This window comes from Diceros bicornis, chromosome 24, assembly GCF_020826845.1.
Source record: "Diceros bicornis minor isolate mBicDic1 chromosome 24, mDicBic1.mat.cur, whole genome shotgun sequence".
In the NCBI taxonomy this organism is placed as follows: Eukaryota; Metazoa; Chordata; class Mammalia; order Perissodactyla; family Rhinocerotidae; genus Diceros; species Diceros bicornis.
The window spans coordinates 26,190,321-26,206,552 of NC_080763.1; the positions used below are offsets into that span (position 1 = coordinate 26,190,321).

The 16,232-nt window shown below is 39.7% G+C and overlaps 1 protein-coding gene across 1 annotated transcript in view; it reads left to right on the forward strand.

The window, feature by feature from the left end:
- Positions 1-16,232, forward strand: part of NRXN3 (neurexin 3) — a 1,476,736-nt gene that overhangs the window by 248,611 nt on the left and 1,211,893 nt on the right. Inside the window, 2 exon segments of the mRNA XM_058567468.1 lie at positions 9,486-9,496; positions 12,662-12,691. Coding sequence (XP_058423451.1) covers positions 9,486-9,496; positions 12,662-12,691 — 41 coding nt within the window.

The following is a 16,232-nucleotide window of genomic DNA, read 5'->3' on the forward strand; positions in this document are numbered from 1 at the left end:
TTCACTATGCTAAATAATCCTTAGTAATAAGCTTGAAATTTAGCATTATTGTCCCCATTTTACAGAGGATGTTCAAAGATGGACCTTTAGGTGGGCCTCATCTACTCATATTAGCCTGTTCCTTTCAGGCCACAAGAAAAGGTCTTGGCTCTTACACCCATGCCTCAACAACTTCCTAGGGCATGGACACACGAGACAAGACTCCATTCTGAGTCTTCGCTCTGAGGCTATACAGAACTCTTGGCGATTTAACAAGTGTAAGACTATTCCATTACAACCAGGATCATATGCTGACACATTCTATCTGCCTGGTAGAATGGGTCAATATCAAACCAGCTAATCCGGGGAGAACGATGAAGCATTGATCTCCTAGGCCTTGTCAGGTGCACAGACTGAAGTCAGCCCACATAGGAACATTTTCTGGAGAGGAGGTGGAGGAGGGAATAGAGCAAGAACAGGAGAGAAAGATTTGCTTTGTTTTTGTCATGGAGATATAAATCTAGACAAGTAGCATGAGCAGCTTCTTGTTCTTAGCTGGGCCAAAGAAGGCTTTTTCCTTTCAATGTTATTTAAAGACCAGGCTCCCTGCGATTGCAGCAAGGATTTCAAACTCAAACGTCTAGGGAAGCTTGGAACGAGCAGAGAATGTGGACTGCCTGCTGGGTGGGGTCTGTGGTGACCGGAAGAGGACACGCCCCTTCCAAAGGGGACTGCCCTTTTTAGGATCACTGAATGAATTGCCTAGGGGAAATATGGTCATCGTTTTGCCGGAAATTTCAATTTCCTAAGAAATGTTGAAAATCTATATTTTTATTTGAGTTTTTCTGATTTTTTTGATGTTGCATTTAATTTAAATGTTTAAAGCATTCTATTGGCCAAATAAAACATATAGCCTTCCAATCAGTGACCCCTGTTTTACTGCTCTATGAGGGAAAACTTATGTTACTCAAATCAGAGAACCCTTTTTGCTGGGTGTCTACAGTATTTTAGGCATTTTATAAGCCACCTCATAAAGTTCTCAAAACAACCCTGTGTTTAGAAATCATCATGTCCATCTTATAGATGAAAGTGAGGCTCAGAGGAGTTAAATGACTTTGCCAAGTTCACATGGCCTACAAGTGGCTAATGCAGGTCTGAATTCAGGTTGGTTTGACTAGAAAGAGCTGCAGATATTGTGATGCTGCGCATGCTCTCCTCTGGGAGGGAAGAGTGTTTCTCAGGGTTATTACATCACTATTGGTGGTCACTGTTTGGTGTCTATGGCCATGCCACTGTTCTCCAAAGGTTAGCCCCACTGGTATATGATGCAGATGCTGGACTGGCTCCCTTTTGATTAGCATGAACTACGAGTTCGTATTGATCACCAACATTTCTGGAGTTGTGAAGCTTAGATTTATTCCATTTTGTAAAATCACCCTTCTATATCTTTGAAGTCTATATGTATAGTCTTACATTATCTTGATTCCACATTACCTAGATATTTCATGTGTGAAATTAAGCTTCCTGAATTGTAACCAAAATGTGGCTATTAGCCTCTAATTGGAGGTGTGTGTGTGCTGGTAGTGGTGGTGAAGTCTATCCACTGATATGCCAGTTACCTTTAAAATTAAGGTAAATTATCATTCATTTTATATTGGGAATTTTGTGACACTTCCTGAGACACCTTGAATCTCCGTGAGTTGTTAGGAAACCAGAGTGGGGAGTCAAAGCTGTAATCTGTGCCTGTCGCTCGTTTTTGAATAGATTATGAACTCTTAGAGGATTAGGCTTGTGTCTATATAGTTCTCTTTATACAGAGATGAAGGCTTTCACGGCATTGTCTATAATTGGGTGTTATTTAATAAATGCTTTTTGATGAGGATAATGTATGGAAATAAAACTCTGGAGATCCAGAGTCTGCCTGGATTTCTTGCCTTATTAGGGAAGAAGAAGTGACTGTGAATGCTTGGGAAAATATGAATGTTGATCTCATTCAGGAAAATGACACACTCTCCTAGCTTGGAATACCAGAAAGAGAAAAACTTGAGAGTGTGACTAACAGAAACTGGGTTGATTGACACTAACACCAGTATTTACCAATCTTCTCTAACAAGGTGGACTCCATTTGGAATCCAGTGATGCATCTTACAGGTCTCAGATTGCCTGACAAATCACACCAAGGTTTACTCAAAGTCACTACCATTATGGTGTGTAATCGCCGGCACACCGGTGCCCAGTAGGAGTGAAGGCGGAGGTTAATGGCTTTCTTTATATTTGCATTATTACTTGATCTCAGGCTTTTGTGGTCAGATGGGTTTTTATAAGCTTTTCCCATCTAGCTTTCTGAAGTGTTTTCAGGTTGTCTATTTTAGGGCTGTTTTACAGTTGCCTTTTTTTATGTCTGTTTTGTGCAAGACAATCAGTACAGAGAATCCAAGATAGGAGCTATTGATACTACCATGCTCAAGAAGGTAAATATTAAGTCTTTTGTGGAGTTTTCTAAAGGCCAAAGTGTATTTTCTTTTTTATCTACAATGTTAAAAATGTGGCCGGTTTTAACCAGCTGCCCTAAAGGTATCAAAAGGCACTTTAAAAGTTTTCTTTTCTACCACCACAGTGAATTCTTTAAGCAAATTGATTTTGAGCTTGCACAGCAGTGTGGATATACTTAATGATTCTGAAATGTACACATAAAATGGTAAATTTTACGTTTTGTATATTTTCCACAATTAAAAAAATATTTTAAGCATGTAATCAACCATTAAGGTTGTCAGTCTGATCTGTAGAGCATGGGCAGTATTTGCATGCAGTACCATAAATGTATGGGTAGGGAATACTGCTCTATAACACTCAAGTGCAAGAAATATAATATTATTTTATTTTTCCTAAATCAAATTAAATCTGGCTCTGAGCTCTCATCTATTGGAAAAATGTGTGAGAAAAATCAATTGTATTATGTTTGAGGGAACGCATTTCCTAGGATTCTTCAAAAATTTGGGTGGGACTTTCATGAGATCAGGAAAACAGGGGCAGAGGGGAATCCTTCCCATGGGGCCCCTTTGTAATTATTTCTGTTTGCCACATGATACAACTTTCCAGTTTGGTCCTTCGCTGTCTGTCAAGCTCATAGCTTTGCTGGTCGCAAAGAGACTCCTCATAATGGCCTTCTCTACTGACCACTAACTTGGCCAGAGAGAGACTTTCTTCTCCCTCCAGGCTACAGTGTTGGTTTCCAGTGTTGGTTCCATAGGAGCCTGCAGCAATCTCTTCCATCTTGGGCATTGTTTCAAAGGGGACATGGAACTCTGTTATTCACAGAAACTCACCAATTCCTTATCCCTTTTCTAACCTCAGAAAAGCTCATCCCCTCTGGTTGGGCTCTTCTGTTTCCTTAAACTCCAGCACTCAATTAGCCCAGGCTCCCAGACCAACTTTTATATGAAGGAAGTTGAATTCTGAGTGCCTGATCACTTTGACTTTTCTGCCCCGAGACACAGAAGTTGTTAGTGATCTTGAAAGTAAAGGATCTGAAACTCAGAAAACGATGGCCTAGGATCTTCTTGATTGATAGAGGGGAGATAAAAATGCTTCTTCATCTTCTGAATGTCCAAGGCAGCTAGAACAAGAAAGGATTGTTCCAATAGTTGTGTTTTGCTTTTGTTTTTGCTATGCAAGCATTAGTATTAGTAACATAATAGTTGCAAGTGTGGCGTTAAGGACAGAGAGCTTGGGTTTGAATCTTTGTTCTGCCACTCACTGGCCATGTGACCATGGGCAAATTATTTAAGTTCCCCATGCCTCAATTTCTCCATCTATAAAAGAGAAATAACAGTAATATTTTTATTATGAACTTATTCTGAAAAAAAATAAGTTAATATGTGTGAAGTACATGAAACAGTGAGCCTGGCATGTAGAAAGTGCTCAATATCAGGGAGCTATAATAATAATTACTCTTACTTAACATCACCAAGATTGGTCATTCAGGTTTTAATCCTCTGAAACTCTATGCTTAGCTCTAATTTCAAGGGGTCCGAGGAAGCATAGAAATCCTCTCTACTTAAGTTGGTATTGGTTCTGAGATGCTTCCAAAGAGTCTTTTGTAAGGAGTCCCTCTTGGGATACTGAACATATCCACATATCTCAGAGGTGTGCTATAAATTTTATCATTTTGTGAAACTCTGATCATTTTGCTTTCAGAATTCTAGCTGGACCACAGAAAGAAAATTACTCAAGTGTGTAAAATAATCAAACAATTTGGAAATTCAAACATGACTTGCAGGTTGAGCCAAGCCCTGTTCCTTATTAACTCTGGGTATTTGCTTTCTTTGCTTGATTCCTGGCCCTAAGTGTTCATCTCACTTCTTTCCAGGGTTTCTGTAAGTCTTGCAGACTAAATTTCATGGAAAATTCTTGAGATGCTTACCTAGGAGAGGTTGCAATAGGCCAAGTGCTGTAAGTACCAGTGTCCCATTGTTAGCATTGATTTTTTACTTTGATAATAACTTCTACCCTGATTTGACAGCTAGTAAGCACCAAATCTTTGCCTCTCCCTATGGTCATGTGTGGTTGGTTGCTTTAGAGCAAATTTTATTTCTTGCATGGCTTAAGGTTTCATAAATTATAGAAATGTTTTCTTTCTGGCTTGAATAGAGCAGTAAAGCATGTCCCTGACTTGTCACTGCCTCCACACCCCAGTATCTTCTCATTCCAAGTGTCTCCTACTCTGATGTCACTGAGAAGATATTTATTGCCTTGCTCACCCGAGAGCTAAGAAAAACATCTAACTACAGGGCCAATGTTTACTCATGTGCTTCCCAGGATTCAGTATATGGATATATGGGGCAAGTTTTAAGCCATAGGCTCATAACCTTTTTGTCATGATTCAATGGTATGTCTTGATCAGTTTCCTCATCTGTCATCTCTTAGAAAGCATGTAAAAAATTCATCACAGATATCTGCTTGTATTAGCTAGATTAATGCTAGCTGATTAGCAGATGAACCTTAAAATCTCAGTGGCTTAACAAAATAGATGTTAATTTCCCACTTGTATGTAAAGCCTAGCTGTGGGTGGAGAGTGAGGCTCTGCTCTACAAAAGTAGGGAACCAAGCTGGTGGAGGCTCTGCCATCTTCAACAAGTAGCTTCCAAGGTAGCCCTCAGCATAGGCATCTATCCACAGATGGAGAGAGAGAGGGAGAAAGAGATTTTTTTGCAACAATATCATAGTCAGCAAGTAAAATGGAGCTTCAGATGGAATTGTGGTTAACCATGGTAGAAGAGGAGTTAAAAAGGTGAAATGGACAGCTTCCCTTTTAGCCATTTATCCTTCATTACTTAGAATCATGGAGTGTTAGATTTGGAAAGGATCTATAAATCCACTTGCTTATTTTCCCAGGAGATCTAGTTCCAGAACCCAGGATTTCCAGCTCCTAGGTGAATTGATGAACTTCTTCCATAGGGGAGAAGTTCTGCTACTCCCGTGAGAGCAGCCCCAGCATCAGTCACTCTGCTGGGTTTAAACCCTAGCTCCACGACTTGGGAGTTGAACAAGCTATATTATCTACAAAGGTTTAATTTTTTCAGCCTCTTCATTGGGTAGTTGTACTAAATGCACAATGTCTGACACATGCATGCCATGTGTCTGATATTGCATGTGAAACAAATATTATCTATCATTATTCATACTTTCTAAAAATGGTCACAGTAATTCTCTCCCTGAATCTGGGCCCTAGGTTTATCCCCTCTCACACTGATTCTGGGCTTGGCCAGATGACTTGCTTTGGCCAATGGGACAGTAGCAAATGTGATGCAAGAAAAGACTTGAAAAATGTCTGGAAGCTTGTCATGTCTTGCTTGCCTTGGGGACCCCTGCACCTTCCACCATGTGAATTAGCCTGGGATACCCTGATGGATGATGAGGGATACATGGCCAAGTCTCATTCCCATCACCTCAGATAACATTGAGCCAATTTCCAGACACGTAAGTGAGGCCACCCTAGACTATCCAGCCCCAGGCAAGCCAGCCCAGATCAGAACCACCCAGCCTACCCACAGAATTGTGAGAAATAATAAATGTTTGTTATGTTAAGCCATTAAGCTTGGGGGTGGTCCAGTAAAAGCTAACTGATATAGAAGGAATCACACCTGAGAGGTTTATATGGGACAGATCTGGAAGTGGTACCCATCATTTCCCTAAATCTGTCACATGGCCCGACCTAACTGCAAGGGAGACTGGAAAATGAAAGGAAGCCAGAAAGAAAAGGAATCAGGCTCAAAGAGCAGCTGGCTAATATCTGCCACAGTGATTTACCTTTACTTTGTAAAAAGAACCCTTAGGTAGTAACCAGAGTGTAACAACTTCCTAGGCAAGTTCCTTGGGCCAGGTCACTAGACAGTCACTTTCAGTTTTTTTGTTTGGCAGGAGGAGATGGGGAAAAGGAACTTGGAGAGATGTGCAGCCTTTCTGGAAGGTAGCCTGGTAAATCACTTCCCGCCAAGGTTCTCCTGCAACCCTGAGAGAGAAAAAAGGAGCTTGCAGGCAAAAACCACAAAGTAAAAAGGGTTTTAAGCTGTGATCTCTGAGAATAAGAGATTTTTATTTCTTTTTACTGCGAAGGAAGTCAGGGCATTCATCTCTGAGCGTGTTATTGATACATTTTTGCCTTCTGCCCTGTAAGGTCTGAGCAGTTCTGCCCCTGTGTTCAGAGAAGTAAGGGTGAGCTGGCCCTATTCTATCTGCTCCGGTGTGTCTTGTCCCAGACCATTGGTTAGTAAAACCCTCTTCCTTTTCATCTCCTTCCCACATTTGGATCTCTGGGTTTGGGAACAGAAATCTCAGAGACTCTGGATCTGACAAGGAAGGCAGCCTGGTGGTGCAGAAAGCACCCTGCTTTGGAATCAGACTGTCCAGGTTCCAATTCTGCCTCTGCCACATTAATTAGCTCTGTGTGATCTTGTACAGCTTTTCCAAGCCTTAATTGTGAGAGTCAAAATGATATTTATAAGGAGCGTGGCACTCAGTAGGTACTTATTAAATATTAGCTATTATTATTATTGTTATCATCTGATTTTCCTTTCCTTCTTTCCTTTGATCTTGCCCATTAGTCTAAGGAAAAAGATCACAAATTGGGAAGAGGGTGGAAAAAGAAGGGTGGATAAGGGGCAGGAGATAGTGAAAAATTGTACTTATTTCACAATTCAAATCCTATCCCATATTTGCTTGGTAAATTATAGTTTTCAAAGGACTTTATCTAGACAATCTTATTTAGTATGACAGTTCTATGAGATTCAAGGAACATACAGTCTACTTGAGCAGATAAAAAATAAATGCGTGAGGTGTTAAGTAACGACTGAGTCACTGAGATTGCAGTAACTCTTTAAACTCACTATCCAATGTGCAAAAAAAGATTTAAAGTATTTTGGAATCAAATTTGTTGGATCAAAGTGCCTTATTGTGGTCTTCACCATCAGCTAATGGGCTAAGGGACCAAACCCCATCCCAACTATCTTGTATTTGGGATTATCGATATAAAAACTGATTTAAGGTCCTCGTAATCCATGTACTCCCATTCCCTGACATGCATTAGTGTCCCCAGTCCTATTGCCAGTGGGTTAACTGTCAATCACTTTTCCCCATCTCTCCATATCTAGTTTATTTCCATAAGCTTGGCTTCTACAATGTTACTTACTGATCTTCCTTAAGGCATGTTCTGTTCTAGGTCAGTTTTGTTTCAATCTGTGGCCAAGTTCTCACTCAGATCTAGGAATGTGGCACTTATCTGCATCTTTGCTTTAAACAGAGCATGATTTCTCAGCATTATACCTGAGTTTCTGCTGCTATCCTTGATACTCTTTTATGATTTGCAAGGCTATAGGGAACCAGAGGATGGCTTTAATAACCTAGTGCCCAGGGTCTCTAGGAGTTCAAGGTCTCTTTAGCAAACAGTTCCAAGGCATCAATGAAAGAGATATCACAGATAGTACATCATTAACTACTATTTCAATTATTATTGCTATAGGGGACTAGAGAAAGGAAAAGTCACTTTGGGTCAGGGGATAAGGAAGACTTTGTGGAAGACATGAAATTTGAGCTAGGTTATATTGATAACTTAGAGGTGGAAGATGCCGTAACCAAAAGAGTAGTGGTATAAATGCTCAAAGAGTTTTGGGTGGAATGATCAAGTTTAGCAGATAGAATAGGAATGTAGACCCTTTGCTCTAGGAACTAATTTTGAGAGGAAGTTGGATATAATTTTGCCTGGAATGGTTTCTGCATGCCAGTTCATTCATTCATCCAACAGATAGTTATTAAATACCTTCTATATTCCAGGCACTGTTCTAGGTCCCAGGGATGAACAGCACTGAACAGGACGGGAAAGGTTGTTTCCTTCATGCTGATTATATGGCGACAAACAGTTAAAAATAGGAAGATACATACATATGGTAATATCAGATAGTTGTAGTGCTATGGAAAATTAAAGCAAGGGAATGTGATAGAGTGTGATTGGAAGGAGTAAACACCATTTTAGAGAGGGAAGCCAGTGGCCACTTGGAGTAGGTGATATTTAAACTGAGATTTGAATAAGGAGCGAGAGCCAGTTGTGTGAAAGATCTGGGAGACGGGTATTCCTGGCAGAGGATATAGCTAGTGCGAAGGCTCTGAGGTGAGAATGAGCTTGGTAGGGTCAAGGAAAAGCACATGGGCTAATGAGGTTGGTGCACAAAGGAAATGGGATGGGAGATCAGATTACTCTGCAGACCACTTGGAAAATATGCCCAGATGAGGTCCAAGCCACAGTAGTTATTAACAACTTTTCAGGTGATTCTAATGGGTAGCCAAGGTTGAGAAGCACTGCATTAGAAAAAGAGCCAAAAGAAGAAGGTTTTTTTTTTTTTTTTTAAGCAGGCAGAGGATGCTGCAGGATGTGATGGAGAAGGAGCAATGTGAAGAGTGTAATCCTGCAGAAATATACTGGGGCTAGAAGGGAGATTATTCTTGACCTGGTGGTCAATGGAGTCCAGAGTGGCCTATTCCAAGAGTGAGGTCCCTATCTTCTTTAGTTAGTCTCCTTTGCCAGTTTGCTGAAATTGCTTGTGCCAACTATGGCAGGAGTCAAAGAGTTAAGGTTTGGCTTATTTATTTCCTGTGGATCACAGAGATCCAACCCTCAGAGCTGGGGAATAAGGCAGCTGATCCTGAGTGGGAAAAACTTCCCCAGATAAAAGCAGTTTGAATAACGACATCCTATAACATAGATATACATGCAACAATTTTTTTCTATAAAAACTAGATGTTGCCTTAAACGGTCTGTATAAAAAAGAGAGATTTCACTAATAGGAGGGTAAGAGTTGAGCACAGATCCTATAGAGGAAAAAGATTACCTTCAGGCACAGATGGGGTGTGAGATGGATGGAGAACTGCCATCGAAGCTGAAAGAGGATGAGATTCATACAGAGAGAGTTCAAAAGAGGAGACTTTCGAGCTTTGAGACAATTTGAGGCGAAAAGAAAAAGATAGTGTGTAATTAAAAGGAATAGAACAAGAAAAGATATATGATATAGAGGGAGACCTCATCTCTTTAAAGTACTAAATAAGAACATAGCATAAGGCACATAGTCAAGAACTAGGGCTCTAAAGTGGATGAATTGGATGAATTTCTTGAACTCTTTAAGCCTCAGTTTCCTCATTTGTAAAATGGGAATAATAGTACCTAAGTCATCAGTTACTGTGAGGATTAATGTGAAAATGCATGTAAAAGGTTTAACACAGTGCCTGGCACTTGGTAAGGGCCCACTACATGGTAGCTCTCATCATAGTGTTCATCACCATTGTCAAAATTGCCATTATAATTAACAATGCCTCAATCACAAAACCCATGTCATGTTCACCAACAGCCGAAGGGTTCTAGGTAAAAGTGAGAAGGCCAGTAGGGAGCTAAGTTAAAAATGTCAAGAAATCAAAGCAATAGTGCCCAGGTATTCAAAGAATATCAAGATTTGACTAAATTCACAGCCAAGTAACATTTATCCAGTGTCTACCATTTGTCAATCACTCGCTTCCCTCTAATATACTTTATCCCCTTTAATTCTGTGGAACAGAGAAGGAATGGGGCTGGGCAGAGCTGCAGGGGAGATTGGCTATGAAGGATATAGATGATAACCGTTGGGCAGGGTGATCTCTGAGAAGAGTTCTAAGTCATCTATGGCTTAGATTGCTAATCTGGAAGTAGATGTAAAAGTTAGATTGCCAGTCTTGGAGCCTAGGAAATCTGAGATGGTTTGCAAGATAATGATGGCACTGATAGATAGTGATGGATTGCAGGGGGCTTTCAACCTTTTGCTTGGGTGTCAACGTGAAGTACCAAGGTCAACATCCACAGTTACAATGTGGACTTCTGGATCTCTGTCCCTGGAGAGAAAGTTGATCTGAGCTAGTGTGGAAGATTTGGGGAGGACCTCTGTAAAAAGTAACAATGAAAACCAAACAAGCAGTTGAGTTGTCTGGATGGGTAAAGTAGAATATTGGAGAGAACTGAGTTGAAACTTAAAAACTAACTATAGTCAGTGAATTGTGAAGAAAGTGGTTAGCAAAGGAGAACAAAAAAATCTTATCATTCATATTATATAACAATATATAATGTTAGTATGATAATGTTAATAATATAATAATATATTAATATAATATAATAATACTGACTGGGAATTAGGAGACCTGTGTGCTAAACTGTGTTACATGCAAGCAATTGGATTTATCTAGGCCCCAGTTTCTTCGGTCTGAAAAATAAGGGCATTAGATTCGGTGATGGCTAATCCATCTTTTTGTTTAAAATACTATTATTCTGTGGAGTACAGAGAAGCTTATGTTTTGGGCTCAGTGGCACAAGCTTAAGGCAGCAACCGAGAAAGTATTTTGCCTTCCCAGGTTTTCAGGCCATGTCCAGCTTTGTTTTATTTGAATATAATTTAGGGTGTCTTTCTCATGGGGTGAATGGAAATAGACATTGTAGAAGTGTATAAATCAATGTGTGTTTATTGGGGTGCAGCTAATGGCTTCATAAATAGAAGTGAAAAGGATTATTAGATTATTTAATATGTTGATTTAGGTGATGTTGGGTTATGAGTGGTAGTGACCAGGCTCCTACTAGGACATCACATTCATAGGTTCTGTCCTAACTCTGCTTTTGCCTAGTACATATGGGTGACTAGAATTTGGTAAGAGAGAGCTGTCTGCTAAGCCACTCCCACTGTTGTTAGAGCACAGGCACAGTGATGGATTTTTGAGCATGCCTGTTTTCCCTGTCATCATATTTCTCACGGAAACAGACTTCCTGTGCTCATTATCAAAAAACTCATATGTTATCTCCAATTCACATTTTGTTCACCTCTTTCTCTTCATTGCATTAGTCAAGTTCAGAAACTATACTGTCAGCTGCCAGACAGGCTGCTCTTTCTCTTTAGAGATAGGTGAAAACCATTTAGTAATTCATTATCAAAGCTTACAGCCCTAGAGGTGTTTTGGCCTTCAATTCAATTATTCCAAAAAAGCAAGCAACAAAGAAAAGTGCCTGGGACAATTAGATGGGCTATCCAGTTGTCAAAAATAAATTTTCACCTCTGCAAATGCAGGTTCGTATTCTGTTCTTAAGTCATCAGAGGGAAACACAAGATGTCCACTGTCGGTTTACACTGTCAAAAAAGCTTGTCCAAAATCTGTAAAATTGTCACTCCTCCTGTATTCTCACTGCAGAAACTAGAGATCTAACATTCTGTGCTTAAACTTTCTGACTAGACAAATGGACCTTTTGGGATAATACATATGTCTTAGATGAATATCTGAGCTGGAGTTGCAAATAGAGTAATCTACTTTTGTTAGGTTATTAGAACCTAGATAGTATGGAAGATTAATCTACGGAGTGTGGAAAAGATCTAAAGCATGGTGTCTGCTTGTGAGGTCTTTACAAGTTACTTGGGGAGTTAAGGCTTACATACCCAGAGCCGTATTTTTAGTGGTTATTGGCAGTTTTAAAGTTATTGTAAAATAGTACACCAAGTACCCAAATGTGATGCCCATGATAAAGGATGTGGGAGGTCAGAAACGAGGCTGCGTTTCGGAGGAAATGGTAGCTTAAGCGGTAGAGTCTCATCCACCTAGAACAATGGCAGGGACATGCTTTGTTACTTGAATTCTTCTCCAGGTGGCGCTTTAACCCAGTCTGGAGTTCCAGGAGCTGAGCTGGTTAGGGAACGTGCTGAATTTCAAGTTTGCTTCATGTGTGAAGTCAAAGAGAAACAAGCGAGGGTCCCAAAGCAAAGGTGGCTTGAGAACCAGTGAGAGTCTCTGTGAACTGTCAGAACCTAAGGAGGCCCAGCAGAAAGAGGAGGACTGGGTTTGATTTAGGCGGTAAGTGGGGATAGGCATGATAGCTCGTTTGGTAGTTCTCCTTGATGTATATGGGAGCAAGCTCTACCAGAAGCAAAATTTCAACCAGAAGCCAGACTTTTTGATCTTAGGTCTTTGTCTCTTCCTCTGCTAGAAAGTGGTGAGGTCACAGTCCCTGCCCTGATTGGTTCACTGGTAGATACATCCTGAGGTAGGTGGGGCTAATTCTTGAATTTTCTAATGCTAAAGCTCACCTCAGAAAGGAAAACAATCTGTTTTGGAGGTGTTATGGGAGATAAGACAGGCCTGTGATGGGTTGTCCCATTTGATCACTGTGAATTTTCTCTGTGATGTCTTCTGCTCCACCAGGAGCCTAGTCATGGGAAAAAGAACCATAACCAGTAACTGTCAGTCTTCTCCAAGGAGTCAGACAGTCAGCTTCCCTCTAGCCTACACAGAGATTGGCTCTAGTACATAACATACTGCTACGTGTGAGGGAATGGTTCAGTAATTTACCTATAGATCAGAGTAGATAAAGAATAAAATCTTTAGTACGTAAAAACCTTACAAAGAAGTTAAAACTTATGGTAGCAAAGGATCTAGGAGGATTGGGTAATGTTGGATTCATTTATGAAATATATGCCTGTGCTATAGACCATTTTGGCAAATCAAGGGATCTCTTGTACCCATCAACCAGACTCAGGGAAACTTGGGCTCCGATAACCATGACTGTAATGATAGAATTCTCCAAACCCACTAGTCCACTCCAGTCATCATGGTGTCTTCACAAGAAAATGGTCCCTTTTATTCCATCCCATGGCTACTTCCATTCCCTGTATGTTTATTTAGGAAGCATTTTGTTGAAGGAGTTCCTCATTAGGTGTAATTTAAGACCATTTATTCATTAATTAATTTAGTCAGTACACATTAGTTGAGCATATACAATGTGCTTGCCACTGGGAAAACAAAATAATAAGCCACTATTCTTATCCTTGAAGTCATCTCATTCTATTTGTAGAAGTAAAAAACAATTGTAATAGAGATTAAGAAATTTCATCAAATCGCATGAAAATTGCTAAAGGAGATATCGACTAACTGTTTAGGTTGATTGGAAGGATTCACAGAGAAGGTAGCATTTGTTCACGGCCTCAAAGGATGAGTAGGAGTTTCCTGGGTGAATCAGGGGAAGAAGGGGAATGTATATCAAAGGAGCCGCAGGCATGAAGACATAGAAGACATGGCACAAGTTCAAATCTGGATTTCACCACCTACAAGCCGGGTAAAGTCATTCAGTTTATTTTGAAGCCTCAATATGCTTATTTGTAAAATATAGATAAGTTATTTCCTGCCTACTCATGAAGTTACGTTGAAACTCAAATATCCTCATGTTTTTGAAATTAGTTTCAAAATGATGAGGTTGGGAATGATTACCGGAGAGGTTGGATGGTTGTCCAACTTGTGCCATTCATGAGGAGAGGAGACAGTACACTGCGCATTACCACAGTGAAGATTAGGGGCTATGAGAACCATAGGGGATAGAGGAGACCCAGACATTAAAATGATGGTGCCAAGAAGTTAATCTGTTTCCATTTTTTAATAGCTCTGCATGGAAGCTGTCAGTGGGGCTCTCTCCCCAGCCAGATTTATTGCTTCTGAATGACATTGTTTTACTTTGCTATTTTGGAGGCTAAACAAGGCTGGAGGGAATAAGAGTCTCATTTTCCTATCAGTGGAAAATGCATATCAATCAATGTAATTGAAGTCCAAATGGAATAATTTATGGGAGACCCATTGCATGCTCCCTTGTGCACTCTGTCTCTCTCTCTCTGTCCCCCCCTCCCTCCCTCCTATTCTTTCCACCATTTCTTTCTGCCCTTTTCTGGTATTCAGTCTTGTCCACATGAAAGGCTTAGGCGAATTAGAAAATGATTGCTCTCACTCTCTTTGGCCCATCTCTCTTGATGTTTGGGTTAATTTGGCATCTGATCCTCTCCAAAGGACACATCTTTCCAAAAAAGTCTTCTATCACATTTAATGGGAGCCATTTAGATATTAAACATCAGAAGTAAATAATGAGGAAGACTTCCTTTTGTTGAAAGTCATATACACAGAGAGTTAATTAACCAATGCTATGCAGGAGAAGTGCTCTACCTGAAGCCCAGGGCTGATTTTTACAATGACCACTTAGCAATCAAGGATGGGAAATGAGCACCATTTTACAGGATCTTGTATTAATTATTTTGGGGGGACGGCTGTAAGTTTTGGGGTGGAGCTAAGCACTGCCAGATTATTCTTGGGGAGATGGATCATATACTTTTATAAAACTTATAAAAGCTTTAATTACAGTGTGTGGTTTGCAATGAGATACCACAATGATATAACCAGATAAAAGGCTCTCTCGGTAGAGCTTCTGTGTATACCCTGATTAAAAAAAAAGGATAGAATATACATTTTTGGAGGATATACAAGAGGAAACTTGGAGACCAGTAGAAGAGTGAAAATTACTGAATTGTTGATTTTTATTGTTTGAAGAATTATTATTACAGAGGATAGTGACCCACTGCTCTTTACTCTCACTGATAAATGAGCAGGTAGGAATAGATAAGAGATGAAAAGACATGATTTAAGTTGAACTTCAATAAAATATCCTAATTGTTTATTTCCTGTAGCATAGGTTTTTCAAGGTAGGATATTTCTTATCTGGCTGGTATGATTTAGGTATCAGCTTATCACAAGAAAAAAGCTGTAATGATGAAGGGAGAGTATGTTCAAGGCAGAGGATTAATATTTATTAAGCATCCACTATGAGTGAGGTACTGTACTTTTTTATATACACTATCTCATTTAACTAACATTCTTATAAATTAGGTTATTTCTACATTTATTTTACAAATGAGAAAACTGAAAATAAAAGAGGCTAAGTAACTTGATCAGTGTTACATAGCCATAACATATCAGAGTGAAGATTTACATCTGTGTGTGTCTGACTCTAAATTCCATACTCTTCGTATTTGACTATGATGCTTGATAAATAATTGTTGACAAACTCATCTTTATTCAATGTAGAGGGCTAGACCCATTGATTTCTCTTAGCCTTTTCCGTGAATCTATTATTGGAAATAGTTGACTCTAATGAGAATAATTCCTGGTATTATGACAGTAGTAGGCATCTTTGTGTTGCCTGACTAGCATCTTTTCCCTTTCTTTGGGCAATAGAATTTGTTTTCCCTATGGGTGATTAAAAACCACACTTTTCTGATGGAGGTGGGTACTCCTTCTACTCCAGCTCACCTCTAGTGGTAAGGTTGGTCACATAATCTACGCCTGATCAATCAGAATAGCCTATTCTTCTCTCTACAGCTATTGATTTTTCATGTTTCCTAAGCTGATTTTACCTTTCTGCTAGAGTCATCAGGGAAGATGCTCTCTGTCCACTGGGGTTGTTAAGCATGTAGGATGCAAGGCTGAGATTACCATTAAGAACCATTCCCATTAATTTGAAAGAAAAGAGCTTGTCTGAGTTACAGAAGAAGAAAAAGAAAGTAAAGTCCTATTGATATTCTTTAAGATCCTGGATCCAGCCACATCTGAACCCCAATTTTTTTTATTCTTTAAAGGGATGTGAATCTATACTGTTTTTCTTTTATCTAGGTTTATGTCATTTGCCACCAAATTAATTTTTAAATACAGTCATGCACCACATAATGGCATTTTGGTCAATGACATACCACGTATATGATGGTGGTCCCATAAGATTAGTACCATACAGCCTAGTAGGTAGTAGGCTATACCTCTAGGTTTGTGTAAGTACAGTCTATAATGTTCGCATAACAATTAAATCGTCTAACGACACATTTCTCAGAACGCATCCCTGT